The sequence below is a fragment of the Cephus cinctus genome, unplaced genomic scaffold (assembly GCF_000341935.2).
Source record: "Cephus cinctus unplaced genomic scaffold, Ccin1 Ccin1_scaffold0132, whole genome shotgun sequence".
NCBI lineage: Eukaryota > Metazoa > Arthropoda > Insecta > Hymenoptera > Cephidae > Cephus > Cephus cinctus.
This window is the reverse complement of record NW_014332865.1, coordinates 1,116,511-1,135,210: the sequence shown is the minus strand read 5'-3', so window position 1 is coordinate 1,135,210 and position 18,700 is coordinate 1,116,511. Positions and strand designations below refer to the sequence as shown.

The 18,700-nt window shown below is 41.4% G+C and overlaps 1 protein-coding gene across 5 annotated transcripts in view; it reads right to left on the bottom strand.

The window, feature by feature from the left end:
- The window catches only part of LOC107263034 (leishmanolysin-like peptidase), a 181,466-nt gene that overhangs the window by 84,631 nt on the left and 78,135 nt on the right, over positions 1-18,700 (bottom strand). For 4 of the 5 annotated variants that reach the window (XM_015729825.2, XM_015729824.2, XM_025080395.1 and 1 more), the window contains exon 2: positions 1,163-1,263. The exons of the other annotated variant lie outside the window; for it this stretch is intronic. In XM_015729825.2, coding sequence (XP_015585311.2) covers positions 1,163-1,263 — 101 coding nt within the window. The remainder of the gene's footprint in view (positions 1-1,162; positions 1,264-18,700) is intronic. 5 annotated transcript variants of the gene reach the window in all.

Below are 18,700 nucleotides of genomic sequence, written 5' to 3'. Positions count from 1 at the left end.
CCATGTTCGACCGATTTTATCCTTATTCGACGTAAAGTCGTTTAGAGACGTAGAATCTTGTTTACAAGTATACGAGGCGAATCTCGCGAAATCTCATGCAGAAACTTGTGGACGCGCCTTAAAGTTTATTCGGGGGAGCTGCAAAGGCGTTTAGCAACTGCTAAACTTCCGGCTAGCGAAAAGTTTAGGTATATGCTGAGACGCGCGGTTTATAACGCGCCTTGCAAATTGGCTGCTGAGAGGCCCGTGCGAATGTCTGGTTAGGTACGAAACGTATCTACTGTGTGAATTTTATGCGGTGTGAATGACTCGGTCGTGTTTTCGGTTAAACACGCGAAGAACGTTTCTCTCGTTTGGTATAGGGTAATGGAAAATTTTGCACAGTCCGACCGGACGAGAGGACGAAGCAAAAATGAATTTTGGCAACCATAATCGTCGTTCCAATTATTTCTGTGATATACGTATACGGGAAATTGTTTTTATTGCTAACAAAATAATATGTAGACTGGGAGACAGCGCGAGGAAGATTCGCAGTTACGTAACCGTAAATTCGGTGGAAACGATCCAAGAGTCAAGAGACAATATCGTACCAGTCGACAAAACACTGATATCCAGCAGTTGCGGCAAACTTCGGCAAAGTCAATGGACTTTATTAGTGCTGCCGCAGATTCTACAGTATAATTAGTGCAACTGTTATGTGAATCTTGCTGCGCCTAGTGCAGTTGGTTTCCTACTGGTGCCTATAGCAATCTAATCAAGGTACCATTCAACTGTCAGTCTTTGGCGCATCCTTCGATTTTTAGACTCATGTTCTCTATACGTCATGACTCATGATTAATAATATGGGGAATAAACTTCTGGCAATGGCTAGCCATTCTTTTGTTTAGATTTACTGATCAATATCGAAAATTGGTCAATACAATAAAATTGCTGGACGATGAAGAAATAGTAACACGTTTATTTGCTTTTGATCGTCCTACTTAGATTGTACTGTTTGGCACGTATAGACTGGACAGTTTTTGTGATCGTCCATCACGCACGAGATAAGGCCATTCATACTTGTGATAAATGTATTTACGAAAACTAATGATTCGAAAGAAAGAACGAAGTATGAAATGGGAGCTATGGAAATTTTATGAAATTTTTATATTTCAGTACTTACCGATAAACACTCTCGTCGTACCACAAGAGAATTCTGAGGGGTTGATTGACACTGCGTTTCTTGACCTCGTGGGCAGGTTCTATGTGAACCCCGTGTATGACCTAGGGCGAAAAAGAGAAATATATTTATTAAAAAAAAAAAATAAATAAAGCCTTCTATAAGAGTACTCGATCAAGGGTGAAAAATAGGTACGCCTGGTATCGAGTAAATCCTCAATCTCGACTAAGATTGAGTTGGATGAAGTATTTCAGAGCGAAAAGGCGGAAAATGAGTAAAATCGTAAGTTTCACGAAATTTCGTTTTACGCGAGTAAAGATACTTCTTGGTAAATTGAATGTTCTGTAAACTCAATAAGGGTGTCAGGAGGGTCCTTCCTCAGAGGAAGTGGAAACAATATAGAGCCGAGTCTGACGAAAGGACTATGATACGAATACACGTACAGGATGTTCCAAAATTCACGTACTCGGAGAGAGCATTGGCATATGGCAAACAATACAGGTGCTGGAAATGACTTTTTTCCATTTTTAAATGAGACCCGATTGAAGATAACCAACGATAGCGCGGTGGCGACGAAAATACGCGAGTTCTCAGTTTGCTTTCTTTCCTTTTGTTTCACCCTGTATATATGTTATAGAACGTAGTGAAAGGCTAAGGATTAGATAAAGACTAAGGATTTACATGAAAACGAACTGAGAACAAAAATATATAAATGTGGCGTTAGTACAGTTTGAGGACAGGGTACCATAAAGCGACGTTCACAATAGGGAACTGAGGCATTTTATAGTATATAAAAAAAGCAGGCTAAACCTCGGGACATCACAGCATTGAAATTCTACCCTATCCCAATCTAACGTAATGCTTTCTAAGCTCATGAAAGCTCCCGGTGCCTAGCATTAAAAAAAGTTTGAACAAACTCAGTGTGACCTGCCAAATATATATACATATATAGGATATCTTATCTCTCTTGATCCCGTCACCCATTTCGACATTCCTCATAACAGTATCATTAAGCGAGAATTTACTTTACCATCCCTCAGACCTTGTCAAGTACTAAGGGCGATATTCCTAAGGGCGCGTTGAGAAGGATCTCGCAAGGATATTGCGCCAAGAGTACACAGGCCAGATGATTCCTGATGACTCCAGATGGTAAACAAGGGGAAAAACTTATTAACCAGCGACACTAAATTTGCCAAGGATCGCAGGTTTATGTGCGACTCCTGGGAACCTTGGGTATTGCGCTAAGGGAAACCTTTTGAAAAAAGGTCCACTCTACGTCCGACTATCACATGTCCATCCTGTTGCTGGAGGAGCAATCGTGTCATCTCGGCTATCGTCGTAACCCGAATAGAAATAAACTTGACGCAGGGTACGGGCGTAATACTTAATTTCATAATCGATATAAATTTGCAAATCTTATCCTAATCTATCACGTAAGCTTCTACGGCGTCAAATATCCCTTCACATTACAAGTTTTGTATTTATATCTTGATACGTTACTCGAACTACATGCTTACCTATAGATGTTAGAACGTTCTCAATCGAGTCCCAAACACTAATGATAACACGGTCAAGATTGCGCCTCTATCGGAGGATCTCGAAAGTGAAGGGGGAAGAAGAGCACTTTTTGGGAGATAGTAGTATATCCTTGCGCATGCGCCAATTTCCGCGCACGCAGATTAGAAGACGTCTAAAAAATTGTTAAGATTTCAAAACGGATACAGGTGCTTTTATTGTTGATTCGTTAGAGGAAACAAAGACTTTACGAATTTGACGCAACACTTGAGGACTCTGAACGGCGTCGCACGTTGCATCCTAAGTGCAATCCCGTGCTCGCCGGTAATCGGAGCTTGCGGGACTCTAGTAGCCAGAGTGCAACTTCCGGGAAAGTTTAATCCCAACGTGACGGCCTTCAGCGGGGGAGAGTTTCAAGTGTCGGTAAGCTTTTCATAAAACCGGCGGCCAAGACAGCGTTGGAGCATCATCCGTAAGGGACATTACTGTTGAAGTAAGCCAGGAGCCTTTCGGAATCTACGACGGAACATTTTCTAGTATACTATAAGAATTATACAGGGTGAGGAAGAAAGTGCCGTCGAGCTAAATATCATCAGACATAATAATTAACGAAGAATGTGAAAGGGGAGTCGAAAAATTGTCATGACGTAAATGAACTGGATGACAAAGGAAGATCACTGTGCGGCAAGGGACTGCGGGGGCTGAAGAAGCGACTTGAAACTAGAAGTGGAAGGGTTGTTAATCGAAAGCACGACTTTGATCGTCCTCTTAACGTACTCGGATCTTCATTTGGAATGCAATTACGAATACTTGGATAAGCTTTAATCTCGCCTAGTTTTCCTCTTGAGGATCGTTACCGGTCTGGAAAACAAGGGTGGGTAGATACTTAGAATTTTGTAAGGAGCTTTAGAGATAAAGTGATATTGTATAAGAGGATACTTCCGGTATTGAGAGCATAACTTTCTGGAAGTCGAAGCTGAGCTGTCTGGGAATCTGATGAGACGGCGAAGAAGCCATTCTACAAAGAAGGCTAGGTTAACGTTTAGAGGGATCAAAGGTTAAAGGTCAGGAGACTACAGGATTTACGCCTACTTCAACCGAACTACCCGAATCTCAAGACTACTTGTAGTGCCTGTCTTGATTACCGAAATTTTCATAAATTATAAGGGTTGCTCTAAATTTCAAGAAGCTGTCGCTTATACTTCGCCGCCATCTTACTTTCCCTCTTTCTCTTTAATTTTCAACCATTCTCCTATATTGTGTTCCGGTGAGAGAGGGTGGCCCCAGCTCATCGTGTCTACCAATCCTTAATAGTAGTTTCCCTATGACATCCGTCAATAGTCAAAAGAGCTCACCAATCCTTATCTGGTTTTAACAGACACGAAGATGTATCTTAAAATTCACACAGCCTCTTCCCATGACAAGTAGGTACCCTGCCTGTATAGGTATGTATAGATAATAATTATGAAAAAAATTCTAGATTATTTGAACAAATTAATGAAGTAAATACAATATATTCTAATATATTATAATTCATTGTAATTGATAATTGTTGGGACACCCTGTAAGATATTAGTAAGATATTAGTGAAATGGTATTAAGGGTATGTAAGGCTTAGTATAAAATTTACCATTATTCCTTTATGCAGAAAAAACCCTAGACTATTATTGGTTGCGTACGCAAGCAGTCCGGAATAAGGGAGATTACCTTTGAGGAGTGGGCTATTTTTACAGAAAGGGAGAAAATTTTATTTCCGACTTCGTTAACCCCTTTGCAATGGTGCTGGACCACAATGGCCATCCAGCCGGTTTCGTAATTCACTTTCAGAAAATTGTCCACCTGCTTTCATAGTTCGAGCCAACACAAAGGGTCGCGCTGGACCCTTAACGTTCCTCTCGTTGATGTTCCACACATGTACGTTTTTTTTTTCATCTTATTCTTACAGTGCGGGATGAAAAAAAGGAGGAAGATGATGACATGTAGCATTCAAGGATAGAAAAGAGACCAATAACACCGGCTGGTATTAAAGAAATGAAATCGACCGTATATAACCATAATGCCAACATAAAAGTCGTACTTCTTATTCCTAAGGGATAATAGTCCGAAATAGATTCTGCCAAATGAATGGAATACAACGGGATAGTGAAAAGGAACCGTCTGTATTCCACTTGTCACACTGTCAATCCGAAAAGCTATAAAGGCTGTTCATAGAAAGTATATTATTTTTGTACGACAGAGATTTTCGAGGACAGAGATGCTGTGAATGATACAGAATTTCGAGTACGTCATTACAGACTCTGTCAGACTGTACCGTCAAAAAGAATTTTTACTGGATCCAATTTCAAAATAAAAAATCATTATTATAGACTCCTTTTAAATCTATAATTCATACCCTTGCTGCAATGATAATTCATTTTCATCTTTAAGCATTACGTAATAGCAATCAAACAGATTATTGAAGATATAATTATACATGAATTCTCAACATACATGCACCATATAGCTGCCTACGTTGCCATTGACTTCTGTCTGAATAAGAATCTCATTCCGTAATAGTGATTCAAGCGGTATTGTCGTGCAGTTGTTATGGATCATGTAATAATAATAATAGTCGAAGAGTAAATTGGCTTAGAGTCGACTTCCATATAAGGCATACGATTGATTTATTAGTCTTTACCTTTATAGAACGACAGACAGAAGATGAATGATGAGTTTTACCTTTTTCCAACAATAAATACGATTACTCCTATCTGTATTAATTTTGTGTAAATACATTAAAAGAAAAAGCTCGCGCTTGAAACTTACCGAGCCCAGTAATGTTTAGTCAAAATTTTAATGAAAATTCTTTAAAAAATTTTCTTTCAATCTCCGTAAAGTTACTTATGTAATTTTCAATGGCAAATTTTTGTATAAATAAAAAATTTGCAAATATAACGACTCTTCGTTTTACGACCGAAATCCTTGGAATATTTGAAAAGGTTGGCATTACGGCGTTTCTACGAGATTGATCTACGTGGTAAGTTCGTCCTGAGGATTTGAGGACATTATCTCGGCCGCTTCAAGGGAGTAATTTATGAGAATAGTTTCCGAGAGGAATATTTCATTCAGGAGAAAAATGAAAAATGATACGGAAACTGCGAACCCTCCCTACCGGAAGTGCTCGATGTGAAAATAATATACATAATATTTGACGAATATTGAATAAGTCAATTCTTGGCCATACTCGTATAGCTAAGAAGCTAGAACTTCGATTACCTCGTACGAACATTAAAAATACCTTGAAGAGAATAAATATATATTTTAAGATGTCTTGTTTCTCTATCCGAAGATCATGGCTGCATAGGTAAGGGAGCCGCTCACCACTTTGCCAAAGTATAGTAAAATGGGTGAGGCTCTTGCGAAAATTGCCAATTTAATTTTCCCCCGTGTAAAGGCGATGCTGTTTATCTTTCTCGTCTGGATGGGTAAACCTATACCAACCTCGCCACTGAGAAACGTTAAAGGGAAAACTGTTGAAGTTTACCTACCAACAAACAATGCCCGCTACCGTAATTAGAAATGCGCGCAGAAGGTAGATAGTACAGGACTATAAGTAAGTGGATGAAGATGGTTTCAACCTGAGAGATGTGTATATACACATATATTTATATATGCACATGTATATATATATATATTTCCTACCACCCTATGTTTATTCCTATCTCTTTTTCAAGTCTCGAGAACCTGATACTCCAACTCGTAAACGAGCCTTGTTATTTTATCATTTGCGAGTAGCGATTCTGCGAAATCCTCGCGGTCCCAGAATTGCGAGCTTTTATATTCCACGCGGCTCAACGTTGGGCGCCTCACTTAAATGGAACGTTGGCGGTGAGCACAATGCGCGAACGTGCTCTGTGTGCCTTGTGTATAGTATTTCAAGAGCGAGAACTTCGGGCTACTACCCGGAAATATACCAAATCATCTGGATCGTCCCGGACACTTTTCGAGTATTCTTTTTTCTCGTACCACCCTCTCTCTCTCTCTCTCTCTCTCTCTCTCTCTCTCTCTCTCTCTCTCTCTCTCTCTCTCTCTCTCAACCCTCTCCTCTCTTTCTCTTTCTCTCGCCTTTTTCACGCTTATCTTAGATAACGAGCTAGACACGACAAGAAAGGCCAATCTTTTTTCGCGAGATCCGTCCACTGAAACTGGTGGTCGAGAATGTTTTTACTCTCGGATAAAAGGAAAACAAGTTTAAACTCCTGGTGAAAAGGACTCCCGGGGTAGACTGGCTAAGTATTAAACTTCCTCGTAGGACGTGTACAAACGAAGGCGGAGACTGCCGGAAGCTGGGAATGAGTGAGCACGCTATCTCTCTTGAAGGATAAGGGGAGAGAAAAGTAAAAAAAAAAATAATAATAATAAAAAGAGGATGAAAAGGAAAAAGAAAACGAACAAACCCACCACCCTTGTTCTACGAGACAGAATAAAGGGCTAGTCCGGGGGAGGGTGCAATTTGTATTGCTCAGCTAATTGGCTACCTGGACAACACAGGGTAGACCGTATCTTTACACGGAGGGATAGATAAAAAAAATTAAAAAAAAAAAGAAATCCTCAGTCTCGTTAAAAAAAATCCATGCGAGCCATACAGGAAATTATATGGCAATAAAAGATTTTTCACGAGATAACCTCTGAATCCTTCATTTCGAAAAATGAAAAATTCGTGAGGCACGATAAGTACACTAGTATTGGATATTTTCATCTGTCACGCGTTACGCGCTCAAGGATTTGTACTTTTTGAAAATTAAAGCCACAGGGTTGCCTTGCGCACTGTGACTCCATCTTGAAATAACATATGCATACGATGAGTCCTACGGTTAATGGAAATTACGTAACACATGGTTGGCTGCGAATCGACGTACTGCTCTGTTCTATATATTCGCTTGACGCTTAACGTTCAACAATATTTGCACTGGGTGTATACGTCAAGGGTAAGATGCAACCGAGATGCAACTGCGCTCTATGTGCATCTTGCACATACGTTTATGCCGCATACGTGTGACGATCAAAGCCACTTGTCTGAAAGCTTTGTCTCCTAGCTATCTACTCCGCTGCAAATGCACCAATCCTGTCTGACTATATACGTACCTATACCTACTGTCTATTGCGTTTACCTGGCGGCCTCCACTGGCTGCACTAATGCCGGTGCATTAGAGGCAAATGTACTTCGAGCACAAAGCGATCACACGCGGACCCACATTACTAGCTATAGTATAGATCGTATAGTGTACCTACGTGGAGCATAAGATGCCAGAACAAAGATACTTTGTGGATGAAGTATTACGTTCTTGGCTACGAGATAGTCAATCGCAGCAAACTCGCTCGATTAGCGCGATTCTCTGAGGATCAGAGAGCTTACTACGATTTCGCGTTAATAAAATGGGTGAAGCTTTCCCGCAGGCTGAGGTAAGGCGGGACTGGCTACTTTTCAGCCTCTTTCGACAGAGGGGAGGCGGAGGGTGCTGCTCGCGGCTGGTGCGAGTTATAATGCTATGAAAGGAAACGAGGAAAAGAAAGGGAAACAAGGGAGAAGGGTAGCCAGAGAAGAAGTCCCGTCTTTCAATGCAGTCCACGTAGCGACTTCAGGCTGAAAGGAAAGTTTAAGAATGAAGAACCTCTCTCGGCCACTCGCGGATTTCGTATTTCATTTAATTCGCCCGATTCCCGCTTTCTTTTTATATTTTCTTGGAGACGCGAAGGTTACGTATTTCTTCAAATTATTACACTCAAGAGCTCCAACTTGCTAATTAACCTTTGGCGAGTGCCGTGTGTAATTAGATGATCTTCATTATGTCAATGATAGGTAATGAAAAATATATAAAAAATTGTCGCACTGGTTTCCTGCTTACAATTAAATAATATGACAATGGCAATTAATTCGTTCCTGGATAATTAGTGATATCGAATAATTACATCGATCGTGAAGGAGCGAAGAGTCGTTAGTGAAAATAGCATTAAAAAAAAAAGGCAAATCTTTCGATAACGTTAAAAGGGTCACAATTCCTTACGAAGTATTTCGCTTTGTTCGAAGGGCGAAACCAGCCGAGCCGCTTAGCGCTGGCGTCGGAAATAACGTGTATCCGACTGACGGATGCAAAGCGCCCATGGTCATTTCCGTCGAGGGTCGTCGCGACGCCCCTTTTTTCTCCAACCCTTCCTGTGCTCCCATCCAACGAGAAAATTCATTTAACGTACCGACGGTTTAACTCGATTTTCTCCCAATTCACCAAACGAACCAATGGTTACGTCAGGTAGACTAGTACCTGACGCAATGGTCTGCACTCGTCAGTAAAAATTTTTACGGCTATCCCTGCCATTCGAAAAGTTTCCCAGGTCATACTTTTCTGGTAAAAAAATTACCGTATCAAATTTTTATTATTAATCACTTTTACAATAAAGCTATTACTTCCGCATTGTTCGTTTAAACTATTCCCACTTTTTGTACAATACCTCCTACCTCAAGTTCTTAAAAATACGAATAACGCTTTAACAGAATAATTTCAGGAAATTTGTTCAGTATGAGATTTACTGAATTTTTCAGTATGAGATTTACGTAAATGAATTCTTTTGAGCGTAAGCAAACAAGAAGGTTTACATAAGTGATATACTAATTAAGTAACTATACATTGAAAACAGACACCATAGACACGAGCAATATTTATCCCCGGTAACGCACGTGGTAGTTCCTGGCGTCGGCAGCAGGTAGGTATCCCAGTGGTAGTCTGTACGTCACTATGGTGCTCCTGTGTGTATATGCAGACACCAAAGCCGTCCGTAGTTAAATTTAACGTCGGGACGAACTTCTCTCCACGTGAATATATTCAGAATGAAGCGAGGCTTTCCGCTTGCTTGGCCCTATTATCATTAGATTACACAAAAGAGCGAGAGAGAGAGAGAGAGAGAGAGAGAGGGGCCGATTAAGCTCATGAAATTTAGGATCGATGTCTCGTCTCAATTGCGAAGCTTCCAGTACGGATAATCGATAAGGAGCCGCTAGGCGTCCCAAGGCCATATCAGAAGACGCGCTTGGTAGACGTCGATAATTTGCGCGACGGACGCTGAAACGTAATATAATTAATAGATATTACAGAAACAGCTGATATTACAATAAATTGGTAGAATCTGCAGATGGCGCGATATAACGTCGCGACGCTTCTACATATGTGTTGTACCCATGTAGAAATTTCGATCGTGTGTCGACCTTTACGAAAGGCATTGCATCGGGCCTACTTTGGCTACCAGGCTTTGCTGACAAATTGGGCCCAATGCTTAATCGATATTGGGTATAATATATTCCCGGTACGGACCCGATGGTGAATCGTAGTACTGATTTAAGGCATTTTATCAGCGTTGGCCCGCTTACAAGTACCAGTTCCGGCACAGTGTTAGTATTGTGTTATGTATTAACCATCGGCGCAATGTCACACCAACATTGGGCCGCTTGTGCGCAGTACGATGGCCCAACGTCGAAATTGTTTGGCTATGGAGCATCGACCCAGTATTGAACCAATATTGAGCCGATGACACATTTCGATATAGGCCCAAGATGGGAATTTCGTTGATAGACAACGTTCATCCGATACAGAGACAGTATTGAGCCGTTTGTGTTCACTACTTGGCCCAGCATTGGCATTGGCCGTCTACGTAGCGTCGACCCAATGTCGGGACAACACAAATTCTAATGAATCCCAAATCTGATGTACTACCGGCACCTAACAATTTAATAATCGGTGAAAAGGTATGTCGTTTTTAAATAAAGGCATTCGTTTACGATACACCTGCACGCGCACTTCTCAAACGCTGTAAAGGTCATGGGGCTTTTTATGCTTGCGAAAGATCTGAGGTTAAGGGTACAACGGTTAATAATAAGCGAATTTATTCTAAGCTAAACGCACCAAAAAGGACGAACACGTCGTTTAGAGAGAAACGACAGCCAGAAGATCATTTAGACAATTATTCTGCATTACGCTACTGACGCTCGAAAGCAACATTGGGCCAGTGGCGTCAACCAATGCTTGACCGACGCTCGGAAATAATATTGGGCCAGTACTCATAGTCGGTACTGCCCCATCGCCATTCTCCAACGGTTGGACCCATGCTATCGTTCCAATGAATAGCCATTGCAATACCGACGCTGGTAGCCGACGGTGCCCCAGTCATGGTAACACCGGCGCTTACTCTGGCCCAGAGTGGATCCTGTCGCAATTTCTACATGGGTACGTATGTACGTGTATATGTATATCTACCCACTTGAGATTTGATAACAAAGTAAGTAAATACCCATCCAGTCAGCCACGAGTATACAAAGATAGTATACAGTGGAGCAAGCTTGAGATTTCGGTATAGATACAAACGAGTATATATATGTATATATAATGTACGCAGAATATGTAAATGGTTAGCAGCCAGTAGCATTCAACAGTGCTGACTGTCATGGCAATGGTAGTTGGTGGTGACTTTATAGGTGGGTGTAGCTATCAGGTAGCATTGTCGACGTCACGGAGTTCTTGATAACAAGATCTAGTTGTCGTAGGCACTGCCGCCACTGTTGGGGATGCAGGAAGCCACACAGGACGATATGATATCAAACCCGACGCCCGGCGTCGGGGTTACGCGCTTTTCATGGTTCATAGCGTATATTAAATCAGCCCTTGCATAGGCGGAAACGTTGTCCCTTGTCAACTTGTCCTCCCTCCTATCTTTGTCGCTCTCTCTCTCTCTCTCTCTCTCTCTCTGCCAGCCGTCCAAACAGTGATCTACACGTAGCAATATTGTGTCCTCCCTCCTATCTTTGTCGCTCCCGGCGTCGGGGTTACGCGCTTTTCATGGTTCATAGCGTATATTAAATCAGCCCTTGCATAGGCGGAAACGTTGTCCCTTGTCAACTTGTCCTCCCTCCTATCTTTGTCGCTCTCTCTCTCTCTCTCTCTCTCTCTCTGCCAGCCGTCCAAACAGTGATCTACACGTAGCAATATTGCACCGCATGCCGTGAATTCTCAGGGAGCCATTTGACGTACCTAATCGAGATGTCGCATCTTAGAGCTTTGAATAGCACGCTTAGAGGGTTCTTAAAGAGCACCGTAAGATGTAATCGCGACACTATGAATAAACTGTATATGTATGAATACTCGACGAGCCGGAAGAGTGTTAAGAGACGTCATTAAAATAGGAATGAAGAAAAGTGAACTAGTGAAGAATCACTTGATACACAATTTTTCATAGGCTACGTGGTACGACGTGAGTAATGGAGGAATACTGACTAAATAAATAAATAAATAAAGAAAAATGAAAAAAAAAAAAGCAGGTCCCGCTGTCAAGTGTATTTAAGTAATTTCAGAACGTGGAGATTGCATAACCTAAATTTAAGGGAAGATGTACGAGCAGAGCGAAGGTTGAATAAAATATATATATATATAAAAGGGGGTTGGAGTGTGCTGATGGTAATAGGGCTAGGTCGAGAGATCACGATAAGAGGTGAAGCCAGTTAATTACGGGTCAATGAGCTGAATTCGTATGATACCCCCATAAATTGAAGGTCTTTAAACTCGGTGGGATCCGGGACTCCCAGAGGTCCCAGACTTGGGGTTGGCCATTCGTCTCGACTTTCAGGAAACCGAAGAAATATCGGAGAGAGCTCAGGTCATACTGTGTAGCTACCAATATATATGTATATATAGCACAGCAAACCTTCGGATAGCTCACAAATCACGCAACCTGTAGGTAAGGGCACCCAGACCATGCTGAACTGCAAACTGCTCCATCCCTCTTGATTTGAAGAAGCGAAGTCGGGAACCTGGTCCTGCGGCGGCGTCCTCGTGGAAAACGTTCGACGAAGCCGTTTTGAGGAAATTTCAAAATGGTTTCTGGATTCCATGTGTTTTTGGCTAAGCTCGCATCCTCCCGTGAAATCGATGGGGGGTACTATGGTGAATTTGCCACTAGCAATCACAAAATTCAACCTCATATGTAAAGGTATGATCCTCTTACCTAGCATATATGTACCATAGGATATATATATGTGCAGTATTAAATAAGCGAGCAAACCTAGTGCGACTATGTGGTAAAAGCTACACTAGGTTTATCATAACTCTATCTCACTCTATCGTATTGTACATAACACACTCGTGAGCAGCTCTCTCGCTCTTGAGCATACAAACACATGTGGTAGGTGTTGTTATCAAGAACCCACACGAGATGGGAAACCCTTGCATGGAGTGATGGGATAATGGCGTTAATATAGTGGATTAGATCGGAATATATATATATATATATAGGGTTATGAAAGCGTCCAACATGGTCCTAATGATACAGGACCTACGTAACGAACCCATGCGATTTATTCTCTTATCAATCTGAGGGTAAGAGATAACATGACAGAATTTCAGATACCGTACGTAAGGTAACAAATAGACAATTTAAAGTTACTTAAAGAATGAATTCTTCGATTTGATTTTAAGTACAAGGGGGATTTTTAAATATAAGGCATATGTATATATGTATACGTATCCATATATTTTTATATTACCAGTAGGAAGTACTATAAGCTTATCTGGCAGGAACCTCGTATTCAGGTATAAGGGTGAAAATCGCCCCACGTAGCAGCTGGTCATCGCTTGAAGACTTACCGAATATACTGCAGATAAGCTTAAACGGAATATCAGCAGGGGCCGGTCCTGACTTTAAATTCATAAAAGTAGCACTCTGCCCTAAGCGGCTCTGCCATAGGTTACAAATCCTCCTGTTACCCCATAGGTGCTGGACCATCCTTCATAGGGGTAGCAGTGGACCTCAGAAATGTCATGCAAGTAGAGGAGCATCTATTCCCTGGATTTTCTATAGACAAGAATGCTGGCTGAATGTCATTGCGAAGTCTAACTTTGATTTTACCAACGCTACGTTGGACAGTCGCATCATTTATTTACACAAGAGTTACCTCTAGATATTTTTGTTAAACAAAAAAATCCCTGAACAATGTTCACTGGTTCTTTTTTTTTTTTATATCGATCAGCACAGCTCTATTTAATTCACAGTAATCAAGACCTAGATTACTATATATAGTCCTCTCGTTGGAGGGTTCGATCAGCCAGTAGTCTCCTGGTGCAAAACCGTTTCTGGAATCCTGAGGATTCAGAGCGCGAATAACGGATATTAGTATGTCATGGTCTTGGCAGTCCTCTAACGCGGGTGGTTTGGAAGGAGTTGCCAGGGTGGCAGGTATGTACTTATATATATATATATACACACACACACATAGATCGAAACGCGGAAAACGGGTCCAGGATGGTCACGGTGGTTAACGTGAACACGAATGTTCAACGACTATAGGTTGGTAGTATGTATACTTACTATATGTATATATAGTCAGTACACGACACAACACGAACTCTTACAAGCTTTCATGGACAGCGTATCCGTACAGTGTAGAACACACAGAGGAGAATAACCAATGCACAGGCACGTTCGTCCCCCCTGTAGCCACCCCCCAATCTGACAATCGCTAACCTGGCCAAACAATAGTTTAGAAGTCTTCCGTATAAATTAAAGCAATTTGCAAAACGTGCTACGCGTATAGCTTTAGAAACTAGTAATATCAAAGACAGCCATTAGCGAGTCGAGAGTAAATCGACTCGTCGATTATTCCAATTTGAAATTTCATCGCATATAACAGACTATCCATTTATATTCCATAATTGATATTACTAAGCTGCGAAATCCTTTAATAGAAATATCGCTAATCGATGGGACTTATTAACAGCAAAATATATTAATAATAAAATGTTGACGACTTTAAACAAAATTTTTCATATTCAAACGTTTCCTTATTTTACCGCCACTATACCAGCGAGCGTATACGCAGCGTATACAGTCTGAATACACTTAACAGTATTCACTACTGCAATTACACCCTTTAGCATATATTGACTTTGTCCGAATCAAAGCTTCGTTTACTTGCTGTACATATTTGAACAATGGATTAATAAAATTAATAGCCTTGCAGCTCGATTTCGTGTATCTCGTTTGTTGTCCTCGGCGAATATGTTAATGATGCCAATGTGTAGCTTATTTTTCCTTTGTCTTTCTATGTAGGCACGTGTAGAATTACATGGGTCGTATAGATTACATATAAGTATATAGATATATACAGGTTAGTCCCTTATCTAGGAGCCCGTACTGTGCTGTATTACGTTCTGTACATCAGTCGATCCTACTCGAGCGATTTAACATGCATTAACTTGTAAACTTGCGGCAAACGCGTCCTCAATAATGTAACGGGTGGCGAGGTGTTACGGAGTCCCGATACTTGGGCGAGTATATATGTATATAGGTATAACGCTTGTCGAATTCGAATACATATTACATCGTGGCCACTCGATAAATATCAATTCTCTTGATAAAGGTTAACTGACGTGGCTGATAACCCTCTTCCAGGAAGCAGCCCGAGGAATAATTTAGGGTGCGGATAGAACTTTGAAACTACAGCCATTGCTATAAGCGAGTCAGCGCTTGAAAGTTGCTTCAGGATAAAGCTAAAAGCGTAATCGAATAGTCTTGTTCGGTTAATAAATTATTGCTCGTTTTTCCTTCACCTTCCTTCCTTCCTATCCTTCACTTACGGGGAAATATATTAATATATTAGTCCAGTGTTTTTTTAAGCTTACTGTTCAACGGCGGCTGTTGCGGAAAGTCACTTTCTTTTTGATTATATTAGTACGGGTATTTGTGTGATTGAAAAAAGAAAAAAGAGAATTTTTATCAGAAAGTAATTCGATAAACAGTGGAGCTCGTGTAGATTCTCGATGGTGACTCTCATCGATCTTTCGGTAGAAAGTACCTCGTAGATAAGAACAATCTGAATAATGGTAAATTCGAATGTTTTCCTTGGGTACGAATTCTCAGCAGTTATTCCGAATCCAGTGATAAGTCACACCGAATCGACATTGTCAAAGCGGATTCGCCAAAGTATTTTGTAGAGATGCCAAAATGCGAAGGTGAATTGTAAGTTTGACTAACGTGCAAATACAGCGCACACGCAAAATAAACACGGGAATTAAATCAACTTGGTTTGATATCAAAGAGAGAAGCTTGGGTAATGGGCCAAACAAAAGAGAAACGCGAATCGGTAAAAAAAAGAAAGGTTGGACCGAAAATTGAGGACCGCGAGCGTATCGTCAACATAACAGTTAATTATCGGTTTTTAAGGGTAGGGATATGTACACAGAGGGTCGTTACTTGTACTGCTGCAAGGTTCGATTGGCATTTTACGAAAATTTACCCCATAGCCATAAACACATTACGTACGTCAACCTGGGGGGAGGATGGGTATGAGAATAGATAAGCATGCCGATGGTATATCGGAATCGTTGTAAAACAACAATTAGTCACTGACCTAGGCATAGGATAATTTTTGTAAAAATTGTAAATTTCATGACGAAAAAACTGATAATAAAAGAGGGGGGACGAACGACGAAAGTAACAGATGATAACAGTAGAGATGAAAATGAGAAAGATAACGAGATAGCACAGGTTGCCATGGTAATATGTGGATGGTGAGGGGAGGGAGGGGGGGGAATAATTATTACGGGAATTCATGGAAAATTGCTAGGTTTGGAAAAGTTGCGAATATTTCGCTTTGCTAGGCAGTTTTGTCCGGGTTAATTGACAGGTCGACGGATGCTGGCGAAACAAGTACAAGTCGACGCGCATGCGCGTACGGGAATGACCGGAAGGTACTGGCTGACGGTATTTAGTAATAGGGGGGGGGAGGGGGGCAGTTTTGCAGTGTCAGAGGGGGGTGAATTTTCGCTTGCGTCGTGTGTGGCTAAATTTAAATCGTCCCTCGTCCCATTCTGCTAGCTGGGTGCGTTTCGCAAGCCCTGAATTAGCATGACGACGTCCACCGACGCCGCCCGTCGGCAACGTCGGTGGCAGCAGTATGTCTCTGGCTGACAATGACAATGAAAACAAAGTAAAAGCCCAGAGCCCATTGCTGGAATGTCTCGATAAAAGCGCACTCTCGATATATATCTATATATATGCACGACAAGGTCCAGCCCTGTGGCAATCAGGAGTTTCGATCGATTGGCCTTGATTTACTATTGAGAGTGAAGGATCCGTCTGAAACGAATGCGCGGATCTCCAATCGCCAAATCCTCGATAACGAGGGCCAATTTAATAAACGAACGGGAAGATTGTTAAGTGCCTGTTAAAAACGAGTGAAAAAGCTTTTCTCTTTCTTTTTATTCTATAACATTTTTCTTCGATTCTAGCTAAAAGTTACTGCTCGTATCTTTATTATCTGGAGATACCTGTTACACGGTAAAATAATTGTATGGCTCTACGGTTGGTCATTAAGTATCCCATGGGTGTCGCTTGGCCACGTGGATACATATACGTTGAATCTACATAGGTATATATACCGCCGGGAGCGAGGTGCGAATAATTTGTCACTGTTAGAAAAAAGTGAGAGTCCATTTATTGTTGTCAAGTGGCCCACCTGAATATTCATCGAGGCAGCTTTCGAAGAGGCGACTACCATAATGAATATTTCCGCACGTAGTGGCTACGACAGAGTCGAAAGTTTCCGTATACAGGTATAAAAATAATTTCCCGCAAATGACCCACGGACCTAAAATATTAAAAATAACAAGACAAAATCGTCAGGAGTCCTCTTCCGGAGGAGTGATGCTAATGAAGAAAAATACAAAAAAAAAAAAAAGATAAACGATCGACTTTAAACAGGTCCATATCCCATGATCTTCGGTAAAACTACCCTAGTGCCATAAAAGTGGAGATAGGCATTCCCGAATGAAAATCTTCGTAGCGCCCATTTAGATTTGGGAAAGAAACCAAAAATCCTTTAACTGGCAAATCCCTACCAACGGAGGGCAGCCTGAAAGCCGCAGAAACTATTTTCCGATAACGAGCGACACTTGCCTGGTGGGGTACATTTGTTCCGGGCTCGCGCCCTGATTGCACGGGACGCCCGTTTCCCCGGATGCATATTTTATCCCGTGGACAGATTTATCGCCGACACTGTTACCCGAGCGTGCCAGTACCTTTTTACATTGTTTTGTTCCTCTCTAGCATTTTTTCTCTTCCCCTGACCCACCCTTGCCAACCGTAGCCTTTCTCTCTCCTCAACTGTATTTTCTCAGCCGACCAGCCCTGCTCATCCTTATTTAGGGGACACTTACGTATGTCGTAGCTGCATCGCACCGGCTGACCGTAACGCAGAAAATCACAAGGGAAAATCAGCTTCTACGAATCGCAGTGGGTTCCTCTACGACTTCTGATATCTCTTTCAGGATTACCAACCGAAGAAGTAAATTTATATATTTATACGAAACGACCCTCAACGTGATCTATCTACACGAATTATCTTTGCCCAAAGAATTCAACGTCTAAGACAAATCTTTGTTCGTGTACCTTTGGTAAATTAGGTAATTCCTCTCAAAGAAGACGAAGCACGTAGACACCTAGGTAGATGGCTACCAGTGACCCAGGAGCCGATCCTCTGGATTTTCAACAATTTACACCGTTATCTTAATGTGCCGATTGCACCGGTCGCCTCTCGGAAGTGTCAGTTCCACGTGACCAGGATATTCCCATTCTTTTTCTACGAGCCATCCGGTATCTCTCTGGCTTCCGTTACAGTCTCTGCTATACCGGTAGGTGCACCTACGTGCTGGATGTCTGAGCTGGAACCACGTAAAGATCTTACGTGGCAGCAGTAACCATGCTTTTGTCACTGGTACTTATAGTAAGGTACCAAAAACCTATATTGGCGAACCGATCCATTTCTACGTGAGACGAGATACTGTGCAGGCTGTACCCAAATGAAATTCTTTTCCTAGACGTAACATAACGCGAATGATGGATGAGCAAGGTCTGGGGAATTATTTGACAAAAATTTCAAACTAAACATAAAATCCATACTTATATTTTTTTTAACCCATTTTCACAAGGTTCAAATATTTTATTACAATCGGC